Source organism: Pocillopora damicornis, chromosome 9, assembly GCF_964200805.1.
Source record: "Pocillopora damicornis chromosome 9, jaPocDami1.2, whole genome shotgun sequence".
In the NCBI taxonomy this organism is placed as follows: domain Eukaryota; kingdom Metazoa; phylum Cnidaria; class Anthozoa; order Scleractinia; family Pocilloporidae; genus Pocillopora; species Pocillopora damicornis.
The window spans coordinates 331,730-343,948 of record NC_142678.1 but is presented as its reverse complement, the minus strand read 5'-3'; the positions used below and the strand labels follow the sequence as shown (position 1 = coordinate 343,948).

General features: G+C 38.4%; 2 protein-coding genes and 1 long non-coding RNA gene across 5 annotated transcripts; 1 reads left to right on the top strand and 2 right to left on the bottom strand.

Moving 5' to 3' along the window:
- Positions 1–133: 133 nt before the first annotated feature.
- On the bottom strand, positions 134–1,838 carry LOC149039528 (uncharacterized). Its single transcript, XR_016179625.1, has 2 exons — positions 1,719–1,838; positions 134–1,275 (listed from the first exon to the last, which is right to left on the bottom strand). It is a non-coding gene; the product is annotated as an uncharacterized LOC149039528 (long non-coding RNA).
- On the top strand, positions 1,190–7,794 carry LOC113670206 (asparagine synthetase [glutamine-hydrolyzing]). 2 transcript variants are annotated; one of them, XM_027186306.2, is made up of 3 exons: positions 1,190–1,295; positions 4,665–5,603; positions 6,129–7,794. In XM_027186306.2, the coding sequence occupies exons 2-3, from the start codon at positions 4,688–4,690 to the stop codon at positions 6,887–6,889; spliced, it is 1,677 nt and encodes a 558-aa protein (XP_027042107.2). In that variant the 5' UTR covers positions 1,190–1,295; positions 4,665–4,687; the 3' UTR covers positions 6,890–7,794. The 2 variants fall into 2 exon arrangements, with proteins under 2 accessions (XP_027042107.2, XP_089037971.1); XM_089181845.1 differs by lacking the exon at positions 1,190–1,295 and having other exon boundaries at positions 4,659–5,603.
- LOC113670205 (major facilitator superfamily domain-containing protein 6) lies at positions 7,571–12,047 on the bottom strand. Of its 2 annotated transcripts, XM_027186303.2 has the most exons (3): positions 11,960–12,047; positions 9,065–10,736; positions 7,571–8,355 (listed from the first exon to the last, which is right to left on the bottom strand). In XM_027186303.2, exons 1-3 carry the CDS (start codon positions 11,960–11,962, stop codon positions 8,048–8,050), a joined length of 1,983 nt encoding a protein of 660 aa, XP_027042104.2. In that variant the 5' UTR covers positions 11,963–12,047; the 3' UTR covers positions 7,571–8,047. The 2 variants fall into 2 exon arrangements, with proteins under 2 accessions (XP_027042104.2, XP_027042105.2); XM_027186304.2 differs by lacking the exon at positions 11,960–12,047 and having other exon boundaries at positions 9,065–10,950.
- Between the last annotated feature and the right edge of the window lie 172 nt (positions 12,048–12,219).

Here is a 12,219-nt window from a genome sequence, read left to right as displayed (position 1 = left end):
TTTGTTAGACTTTGTTCTTATAGTTTTTTCAGTGTATGGTTAGGGTTAGGGGTTACTCGGTTTTCAGTATTGTTAAATTAGCAGCTGAAAGACAGCATGTGTTGGTTGAAGCATCAATGCCAGCGTTACAAAGTTTTTTCTGTGGTAATAAGTTTATTTCCTTTTTTAAAAAAAAAAAGATTGAAAGTTCATAACAACCTTAAAAGAAGAAAAAAGTTCAATTTATGGTGACCCCCTCGGCCCATGAAAGCAAAATCCCCCGAATTCATTCTATTTTTGAGGGAAGGATTTCTTTCTTTTTTTAATCCGTCAACGAGTGTAGATCTTAATGTCGAACGATCAACGAAGAGTACAAAACCATGCATCCGACTTAATTTATTCACACATTTGTGCTGACTTTAGTCAGGCATGATAAGAAACACGCTTATCCTGCAGACCGCAGAAACACTTCCTACAGTGTGCTGCACTTAATACTAAATTTAATGATGATATCGTTTCGACCAGTCAATTTTTTTCAAATATCGACAACCTATGACAACCTGGATATGTAGAGGCAATGAAAGTGCCTTGTAGCTGGATGGGGGGTCACGTGTAACAAAAGCCAGAATGTTCATGGTTGACCTCTCTGACTTGAAGGAGTCGAGGTGTCTACAGCTGCTAAAGTAATTGAGACGTCTACTTGGATTAATTTGTCAGCAGATACAGTGACTCGATCACATCTGCTAACATGAGGCAACGCTCTTAGCAAGTGCACCTGCCGACGGAAATCATTACGTGCGGAAATTTTTTTGGGCTAAGTCCCAGGCAAATGAAATCAAACCTCAACATACCACGGGGAGCGAACATTGTATCAGAAGCAAATTATATTTTTGGGCACAAAAGTATGCGAATTAGGTCGAAAACATGGCGGATATCCAAGCTTTACTTCTTGAGAACGATTCACAAAATTTGTATTTAGTCCCCAAGGATGCCTTAATGTAAAAATTCCAGGATGATTCTTTTCTAGTCAGTCGCGTGATTTTCACCTAAACAGTATTTCGTGTTTTCAAACTCCACAGGATATTTCCTTCCAAAGCCCTTGGGTGATGATAATTAACATAAATGACTTCTTGCTCGTCTGTATTCAGCTCAAAGTCAATTTAATGCTCGTCTGCGCCAGCCAATCAAAGGCAGCCACGACACAGAACACTCAAAGCGTCACTTAATCGGTTCACGTGTCGGACACAATTGCATCAGAAACTTTTGCTCTTTATCTCGTACGCCGTGGGTACAGTCCTGCTGGAAGACGTCACTTGGTAAGAATTTATGCAATATTTTACATTTAACCAGTTATATTTCATGTAAGTAAAATTTTATTCGTGAAGCTCTCCTTTTGGGAACCATTTTCTCGGTAGTATGTCCATTTCTATTACCTGATATCGTTTACGTTGGTTAGCGCATTGTCCACATGTTTAAGGCTCTAAATCGGTCGTTAAGGAGGTTCGCGACTTTTATTTACACCAATTTTACGTGAAACGGAATGAAGCAGTCTTGTTCTGTTAGGACTTACGGCAACACACCTTGTAAGAAGATCCCTTCTTACCAGGTAATTGCTTAGATCGGAAATCAGTTTTTTCTCAATCACGACGAGAAGCGAAGAGTGACTCATTGAATCGAAATTTATTTTGGCCACTCAAGATGGATTGTGTGTTTGTGTTCAACTATTAAATCATACCAACCTGAGAGATGTATTGGTGGCAAAACTGTGTGAAGTCGGATATGAACTAGGTCACTTTTCACATATATGATTACAGACCGACATGAACCTCGCTCGGCCTTGTGAACACGTGTGACGCATTCGTGATGTCATTGCTCATTCTAATTATCTATCTCGTGCGGAAATTTTGTTGTAGTTATGATCATAACCATGGTTTTCAACACAGTTCTATGAACAGAACGTAGAAATTCACTGTTGGAAACGTTGCTATGTAATCTAGGAAGCTTTATGAAATTGTGCCAAACACTTTGGCACATAATGTACAACAACATATTACGGACTCAAGATGGAAGTGTTGGAAATAATTCAATCTCATCTTTAAATTGAGGGATCTGTGGTCGCCTGTTTTAGAATACAATTTGTATTTTCTCCATATTTCCCCCAATTTCTCTCTAAGTACCACTAACCCCCAAAAGTTGTTTTGTCAAACCAATTTGAAATTATCGTTATCATTTAGAGAGAAAGCAGTCACCTGAAAACATAGGAAAGAACTATAGAATTATGCCCAGAGGATGGTTCGCCGTTCATACCATCCCATATTCTGAGGACAACTGCCCTGAAGCAAAGAAATGCAGAAGAAAATAGGTTGATTTCTCTCAAACATGTTGGTGGGCAGGCATGATTCTGGCCACTCGCAAGCTATTTTAAATCTTTTCCCTTTAAAGTTGATGACCAGGACCAGGATATCTTTTACTGACTTTCCTTTTCAATATCATAACAGGGGTTGCTCTTGAGCATGGTTGGTTTTGAATAAGATGCCATTTCTCTATCTCTGTTCTTGAAGTTAGGTAAAGCCAAGTGAAATTGTCTTACAGAAGGCAATATTTTCTTCTGTTTGCTATTTTCTTTTTATTTTGAGTGACCTTTCTTTCCCAGTAATATTAATTTTAAAGATAGTTATACAGAATCTCATCTGGATGTCCCCTATACTTCAAGCACATTTTGAAATTCTGTATGTTTTAATTAAATGTGGAGTGAAAGAAATGTGTTTTTAGGAAAGGTAGTGCTTCTCCTTTTATGTATCCTTTATTTACACCTGGAGGATGATGCAAATAAAAATTTGAATATTGGAAGGGCTCTGTCTCTTCATAATGTGTTGTACGCCAAGTGTTGATCCCCCATTAATTGCTCGCCTTTGTACACTCTTGTGTCCAAAAATTTAATTTCTGAGGAAGATTTATCAACCCTGAATTTATTTATCTGTTAGTTGTTAATTTGAGAGGTTCATGATGTGCTGCTTGCATGACTCGATCTTTTATCCTTCCACCTTTGTCTTTGTTTTAACCATTTTCTTTGTTTTGTTTTGCTTTTTTTTTGGGGGGGGGGTTTGGGAGGTAAAGAGTGCACAAGTAAATTATTCAACTCTCTTGTCTGTTTGTGCTCTCACATTTACAAGATGCTTGTCAACCTCTGCCAGTTTAAGATTTGATTTAGAGGCTAATTTGTTTACATCACTTGCTTTTAAATGGATTGAATCAGTGGCCACTGATTCTGCATTGTTTGAAAGTTCTGTTACATTCTACGTTCTAGTTTTTGCTAGCTCTAGTTTTATTTGCTTTTTTTAAAGTCTCTAATGTGTCTCTAATGTGTCTGTGCTCTGGAAGGTCGTGCTCTACCTTCTAATCAAGCTTAGATATGTGATTTAAAATCTTTACTGATAGCCATGTTCACCTTCATGTTATATCTTAGTTGTTTTGGGCATGTCCCTCTTCAGATGAACTTGTAAGGGTCCAATAGTTATTTTTCATTGATGTCAAGGGTCTCTTGACACCATTCATCAAGGCTTCACTTTCGGTGGACAATCAATTTCCTCCATCTCTGTGTTATATTCTAATAGATTAGAAGCTGCGGATGCTTTGAAGTCATTCAGTCTTTGTTCAAGTTTGATTCTCTAGATGACATGGCTTTCTTTAGGTATTTTGTGGAGGGTCCTCAATGGTTAAAAAAGGGAAATTCCCACAAGCATTTCCCCTTTCTTAGCAAAGCATCTTTTAAGTTATTGCAGCCTTGTAGCAAGTTTTTTCAGGATGCTATAACAACCTTCCTCAATCCAGGTCCTAAGATACACAGTTGTGAAACATAAAAATTAAACTTTTACTGCTTGTAGAATTTGGAGGTTTTATGTGTTTTTTTTTTAATGTGACATTACTTTTCTCACTGTGTTGATCAGTAAAACCATGAAATTTCTTTTACTGAAAAAATGTTTTGGTTTTAGTGGCACTTTAAAATGAATCAATTTATTAATTAGGTTCCAAGGGGACATAGGCAAGAGCTTTTTGTTGGAATGTCCAACACAAGCTTGTTATTGGTGTAAATTTTTTGGCACTACAGTTGATAACCATAGCACTGTCTCCTCAACCTATGCCATTGTTCTTTCCATACCCAGATATTCTGCTCTTGTTTATTAATATGGTTCCTGTAATTGAGGAAGCACCAGGCCTCATTTTAAATTGTGGTCTCACAATAAAGCAACAAAAATTTCATAATATTGTTGTTTCCTTGAAAATACTTCAATTTCCACTTCATTTAGAGTTATTTCAGGATATCCCTACTCTTTTAGATTTATGATCTTCTTTCAGTGTTCTACAAAACCTTATATCTTGCCCTCTTGTGAGGAGCACAAATGAATCAACCCTGTATACATTTTAAGTGAGCATTTTCAATGACACTCTCCCTTAAAAGAAGACTGATGTTCAAGGTGTTGTCTTTTCTGAATCATTCTGCTGAGAAAAGAAGAGATTTGAAGGTCTGTCCTTACAGCTTGACTTTTGGGTATGATGCTCAAGGAAAATTAGGTGTGGTGTCTATAAGATGGGAAAAACACCACAACAACAATACAAATGTTACTTCTTGACTAAGTATGACACATGTAACTAACAGAAAATGTACTTACAGACATTGATTTCAGGTCAGGACTCACCACTAAGCAGAATGTGTGGGATCTGGGCTATATTTGGAATCCCAGAATACTCAAAGTATGCCAGCCTTGCCATGAAAATCTGCCAAAGAGGACCTGATGTGTTCCGTATGGAGACAATTCCCCATTTCAAGAACTGCTGTGTGGCTTTCCACCGCCTGGCTATTGTTGATGATCTTTATGGCATGCAACCAATGAGAATCAAAGGACTGCCACACCTTTACCTAATTTACAATGGAGAGATTTACAACCACAAAGAAGTTGGGAAGAAGTATGACTTTGACTTTTCCACCAAATGTGATGGGGAAGTCATTCTGCATCTCTATGACAAGTTTGGAGTTGAAGGAATGGCTCAAAGGCTAGATGGTGTTTTTGCTTTTTGTGTTATCGACACAAAGAAAGGACAAGTTCACATTGGAAGAGATACTTTTGGTATCCGTCCATTGTTTACTTTGTCTGCACCTGAAAAGAAAACAGGAATTTTGGCTTTAAGCTCTGAAGCAAAAGGCCTTGTTCCTCTCATCAAAAATTTTGAAAAAAATGGCAACAAGGTTGTGGTAAAGCCATTCCCCCCAGGTCAATATGCATCATACAGCTTGTCAAATGAAGAGGGATTAACTACATTTATTGAGCAAAAGGCATACACAAAGGTTGGCAAGCCCCCCGTCTTTGAAACCAAAGTACAGCCTGACTCCAGCGATGTCATGGAAAACATCAGAAAGTTGTTCACTGAAGCAGTGCGTAAGCGCCTCATGGCAGACCGTAGAATTGGTTGTTTGCTCTCTGGTGGCTTGGACTCTAGTTTAGTGGCATCCTATCTAACCAAGCTTGCAAAAGAAAGTGGAATTGACTACCCAATCCAGACCTTCTCAATAGGAATGGAAGGAAGTACAGATGTTGCTGCAGCTCGCAAAGTGGCAAATCACATTGGTTTGTTCAGATATTTGTTTGCTTATTAATTTCAAACACATATTAATGGGCTGTGCTGTGGTAAAATTTTTATTCAAAATATCCCATATATTCTTGCCAAGTAAAGTAAATGGTTTGAACCCAGGAGTATCAGTAGTTCGTATAGTGTGATCGTCTGGGTGAGTGTAGTTCTGAAAAGAACTGTTGTTGGTGACTTGATATTCTTGCCAATTTATGCTAACAGTTTAAATTTAATTATAATGCTTCACAATGTAGGACTGTATTCACTCTAGGTATGTAGGATTTTGATATGGCAACCTCCATCATTTTGAAAGGGCATGCATATCCTAATGCAATGAACTTGTCAATTCAACTTTTATTTTATTACAGTCAACTTTTCAGAGCTTATAAGGGCTAACACTTATGGTTTGTCAGAAGTTTTCTTTGTGATTTAAAGTTCAACCACAGCAAAGCTTTTAAAATGATTGGGAAGTATTCTCGCTGACATTTGACAATAATGACTTGGCTGTGAATTTATTCCTGTAGGGAGTGAACACCATGAGGTAATCTTTACTGCAGAGGAGGGACTCCAAGCTTTGCGTGAAGTGATCTATGCCTTGGAAACATGGGACATAACAACAATCAGAGCATCAGTTGGAATGTACCTTGTCAGTAAGTACATCAGCAAAGAAACTGACACTGTAGTAATTTACTCTGGTGAGGGTTCCGATGAGCTGTGTCAAGGTTACATCTATTTCCATAAGGCACCAACCCCAGAAGATGCAGATGCAGAATCTCGAAGACTGCTGGAAGATCTTTACTTGTACGATGTTCTGCGTGGTGACCGCTCAACTGCTTCACATGGTCTGGAAATCCGTGTTCCCTTCTTAGATGTTCAATTCACTTCTTATTTCTTATCTCTTCCTCCTGAGATGCGACAGCCTAAAGATGGCATTGAAAAGTGGCTTCTGCGGGTATCTTTTGATAAAACAGATGCATTACCCAAGGAGATTCTTTGGCGAGCTAAAGAGGCATTCTCTGATGGAGTGTCTTCTACTAAGCCTGGACAGGCATGGTTTGAGATTTTACAGAATCACATCAATAACCAGGTCCCTGATGAAGCACTAGCTGCAGCAGCTGAGGTTTACCCAGATAACACCCCCAAAACCAAGGAAGGCTTCTATTACCGTCAGATCTTTGAAGAGTTTTTCCCAGACCAGGGCCATTTTATTCCATATCTGTGGATGCCAAAGTGGACTAATGCCACAGATCCTTCAGCAAGAACCTTGGAACATTTCAAAGAATAGAGCTACACTAAGTGTGATGCATTCCATGAAGTATAAACAGTTAAAATTTGTAAAGGACAGCATCACTTTTGGAAACTTAAAAACAAAACAAAAATCTAAATGTCATTGAAAGCCCTGGGTTTGTTGACTTTCTATTTAACTTTTTTTTATTATTAAAATTGGATCAGCTCAAGACTAGGTTTTACTGTTTTACAACTTACCAGTGATAGGATCACTCAATCATTTTGCTTTGTATAGGATTAGTTTGACTCTGTTTAAAGGCTTTACCACTTTTAGGATCATAGATGTGATCACTTGTCTTAACTCCCAGTCTATACTTTTGCAAACAATCTGCTGGTTTTTCCACCAAGGAATTGATAGGGGAAGGTCTTAAGGTGCCCTTAATCCCTCGTCTCTGTTAATGTAACATCGTACAACCCTTATAAATCAAGTAATTTCTATCCAAAAAATCTAAAGGGCATGAATCCCTCCCTGCTAATTCCGCAAAATGCCATTTATGTAGAACACAGCATTGATTTCAACATTTCGGTAGGGTAAGTAGTCTAAGTGTGACCCTCTCCCTTCTTCAATAACCATTGCTTCGAAAGCTGTGAGGTCATCTGAGAGTAGAATGAGGCGTAGGGAGACTTGTGATAGACGTGGCAACTCAGTGGTTAATTCCTATTAAACTGAGACCCTTGCTTTTATTTACCAACAACAGTTCTTTTAATTTTACACCATTAACGGTACTTTGTAATACGTATGCAATCTATGTTAAAAATTGGATGAAAACATTAAGTAAAAATCACAATAAGGATTCGCATTGAATGATATCCGGTCCAATTTAATTTCCAGATTGGATTCCGTAAGAAAGTTTTCCCAGAAAGAACGCAAATAAACATAGAAATAAATTATTATTAATCTGATAATGTTTTCTTCAATTCAAGTCGTATGTATCGCCTTCAACTGATATAAACTATTCCCCCCAGTGCAACAGCTTAAGTACACCAATCATGATTTCCATGCAGACTTTTTCCCCTCATTAATTAGTTTAAAAAATATATCGGAGGACCTTCATAAACTATGGATGGTTGTTTCATTGTGTCCTCAGGTCCTTAACATTCTCTGCGCCTGCTCGTCAAACTGTCAAATGTATAAAGTCCATCAGCACATCACTTGTCAGTGAGTGGTTTTGGACAGCTTTCCTTTATATCCACCTTCCCCCTCTTCTGAATGCTCTTGCGGTTCTTCACTCTTTGACCCATCACTCTCCGACTCGGAGAGTAACTCGTACTCTTTACGTTTGTTTTCTCTCCGCTCAAGTAGACCTGCCGTATACTGAGCAAGAATGAGAATAACAAGCACTACAGTACCACCCAAGGCAAATGCACGAAACGTGTTCGTAGTGCCGAACGACTCGATCAGTGCACCACTGATCATAGTACCGCCACCGTTACCAAGTCCCCAGAATATTCCTTGAAGGATCCCTGCAAACGTAAAAGTAAAGTAGTTTTCAGTTAAATAACATTCTAAACTACTGTCGGGCGGCTTTGCTTTTCGTAAGAAACCCACTGAAATTGAATCTCAACCGCGAAGTCTGAAAGGATCAGTTGCCAAAAACACTGGCTCGCTCATTTAGAATTATGATCGATGTCAAAAATGAGCGGTTGAAAAACATAAACAATGATAACCACGTAATTTTGTCTAGAGTGATCTTTCTTGTTGTTGCAGTTGGTTCGGTGGACGATCGATTATCAAATTAAGTTTCTTTTTCGGGTTCCTGATCTAGAAACTCTATAAAATCAAGGGAAAGAAAACCCCATACATATTCCATGAGCTAATAGTCTGTGAGTGTCTGTCAGCAATATTGGCATTTCTTTTCATGCTCGGTTAAGTTTTTGACAGCCTTTATAGGGATCAAACAGTTCTATTGTATTACGTTTCTCCTTTTTTTCGCCCTTTTTATGAGGCAAGCATTCCTAGCTGGTGAATTTTTTGCAAAATATTTAGGCCAACTTTAAACAAATCCACGAAAAACAACACGTGAGGAATCATACTGGTTCGATAGCATTGTCCGAGTGAAATATTTAACTTACATTCAACTCTTTTAACAGTCACCTACAATCCAGAACATTCAAATACTCTCGGTACTTAAAAGATTGATTAAAAAGGAAAATTTTTTGGTGAGTTGGTCACCTTGTGTGGTATCCACGACACCCAGCTTTGTTCCAACATCACTCATGTAATGAACACAACAGGACCAAACTAAACCATAAGTTCCTCCATCCAGCAGTTCTAATGCCACAGCCATCCAGGGATTCTCAAGATTAGAGTAACAAATAAAGCAGATAATGTAAGCTAATAGAGAGAATACCATTGTGTTGACATCGCCAAGGGCTTGGAGAGTTGTAGCACTCATGGCAAACATGATTATAGCGGCTATTTCTCTTGCAGCGCCCGCAGCCCCCATGATAGAACTGGATCCCCCTAGATCATCAATAACCCAGTTAACAAAATGAACAAGTATTCCATAACAGAAACCCGTGTACAAGGTCGCCATCAGAAATGAAGTGTGACGAAGGCTTAGAAGGATTGGCGCAACTTTTCCGATATCTTCAAATTTTTTTTCTTCATCGTAGGTAAAGCGAAACCACAACGCGTTTACAAATGCAGCTGCGACAAACCCGATGAAGACGAAAAAAGCAACTATATAGTTGTTTTGTTGCCATTGGCAAAGTTTGAAAGTAGAATAATTGATTATAAGTCCGACCATAGTTGCCGCCATGGCCCAGCCAAGTGAGCCCCACATCCTAATACGTCCGTAGTACTCTCTATCGTCTCCAAGTCTCTTGAGAAGAGAAGCATCTGACAAAGCGTAGGTCGGAGATTCAAAAAATTCCCCAATGATAATAATTAACGTAAACATGACGAACATGAAGTCAATTTCGTACGTATCAATTTGAGTGATAAATTCTACCGAGGCATCTAATTCTTCACTGTAAACTTTCACCATATGACTAAATTTAAGTTCAAACCTTTTTCCAACTTGATTTTCCCCAAGTATGGAAGGTACATTTTTATCTTTGTCCGCATCCTGAACAAGATCGTGGTTTGACGTATTTCTTCTATTTCTTTTCTCTATCGCTGTCATGGCTCCCAGTTTACCTCTAGGTTTCGTGTGATGCCGGGAAGCATTTTTATGACTGGGCTTCCTCTGTTGAAGAGGCGCATTCTTTATTAATACTTCTTCGGGAAGTTCGCCAGTTTCATCCTTGATTGCTTGTGTGTTTGCTTGTGTATCGACCACAGTAATTCTATTTTTTTCCACCATAATTGGATGATGCAGTGGTATAACCACCCATTTTGGTTCCTCGGTAGCCTCTGTGTTCCAAAGATCGTAAGCATAAACGTAACTCATATTAGATGTTTCGTTCAGGTATATCTCAATGCATTGTTGATTGTGTGGTCGCACAGCAAGGAGAAGAAAAGCTTTCACGATCCACGCAATGACACTTCCCAAGAATATGACTTTTCCCGCGTGATATCTGTCAGCTATGACTCCCCAGAATGGTGCTCCAACACACTGAATAAGAGGTCGGATACCAATAATGATCCCTGCGTAACTAGCGCCCAAGAATAGCTGTTTAAAATACAGTGGAAGGTAAGGAATAAAACCACCATACGCAGCATAAATAAAGAAACAAAATCCTTTGAAAATTAGGTAGTCTGCCTCGTAAAAGCACTTGAAGTAGTCTGACTGCTTTGGATTCTTTTTCTTCCTTAAATTTTCGGTCGTCTTCTTGTGCTTTTGAACAGGAGATTGTTCTTCTCCCTTTTGTTCTTCGTCCTCTATGTCCATGATGGATTGCTAAGAAAGGCGGTAAAACAATTGTTAATGTCTGGAGATGAAGAAGAATGGCCAAAATATAGTGAGGCAATACACGCGAAAGTGATTGGAGCGTGCGGCGTGGTCCTTAAAGGGAACAGGCCCGTCACATCACTTTTCATGGGGTAAAGTTAAGAAACAAATGATGTTTACGCCACTCTTCCTGTCGGTTCAACCTCACAAATTATATTTGCCCGCTAAAATAATTATGCAAGAAATTAATACTTCCATGGCTCACTACCCGGGAAACCATGGAGAAAAGAGAAATTTGCATTTCCTATGAATACGTGATTTAAGAGTGTGTCGTCAACGAAACTTCCCGTAATTCTCCCACACGAGGCCTTTCAAAACCATGCGAGTTCGCCAGTTTTGATCAAACTTAACAGAAATTCAATAAGAATGAACTAGAATGAATAGGTAAAGAACAAACAGCATATGGTACAAGGTGTGCACAGAAGATGATCTCACAACACATATAATGACATTCATTTTCTACAATACTCTTTTGTCCATGATCTAATCATCAAAAAGTTTGCATTATTAAAGCTTTGTAATGAACTCAGCTGGGAATAATAAAAGGTATTTAAATTTGGTTTAGACTAAAAACATTTGAAGAGTAATTCTGACGGTGTTAATTCCTTAGGAAAAGATCTTCGGTCTAAATGAACAAAATTCATCAGCTACGTTGATGGTTGGTGGGAAACAATTTTTTCCGAAATTGCAAGCAGCACATTCTTTGAGCCTTAGAAAAGATTAAAATACATTTTCCTGATGGTACGTTGAATTTGCCCCTCAAAAACCCTACATGAAAGTAATGTATCTTTTAACTAGTGAGTTTTCCTCCTTTCAATCAAACAAGCCCAAGGCAATCTTAGCTCGTGGTTCATTTTATCAAAAACACAAAACTTCGTGCTACGCAAACAAAGTTCGTCACAGTATGATGATAACAAAAGAGCATCGCGTTTGCTTTATCTTTTACTGATCTTAGGTCCAGGTAAAAGATGGATATTAGCGCTCAATAAAGCTCAATATCGTTTTTTAAATAAATATAATTATAAGTTTATCTTACAGTAGTGCTATAGTTTTACTCTTTTCTCGACTTTTCATGGTAACACGAGCTTTCAGCTTCTCCGCTTTTCGAGTTAATCGAAGCGCGCTCATCCTCGTTACATGTTGTAAGATATATTGATGTCAGCCATACTAACCATTTCTTAGGTATCGATGATACAGGTTCGGAGTGTGAACTACGGAAAATTCAGGCGAGTATCCTCTTTATTTACGTGCACTGATTTCATCTGTTGCTTCATCCAAAAATCCCTTGTGGGTTAAAAATCCCTTGTGGATTAAAAATCCTTAATACGCCAAATAAAACAACCAGCATGAAGAACAATGCATCAGTTATTGAGGACTGGAAGCCTCTACAGAATTGTGATAAGTGACGCCTCTACCTTAATGCATCATTTCA

Coding starts and splice junctions, on each gene's coding strand:
- LOC113670205 (XM_027186303.2), bottom strand. Junction 8,356..9,064: donor TGTCGTGGATACCACACAAG/GTGACCAACTCA, acceptor TTACGTTTGCAG/GGATCCTTCAAGGAATATTC.
- LOC113670206 (XM_027186306.2), top strand. CDS start 4,688: ATGTGTGGGATCTGGGCTATATTTGGAATCCCAGAATACTCAAAGTAT. Junction 5,604..6,128: donor CAAAGTGGCAAATCACATTG/GTTTGTTCAGAT, acceptor TTATTCCTGTAG/GGAGTGAACACCATGAGGTA.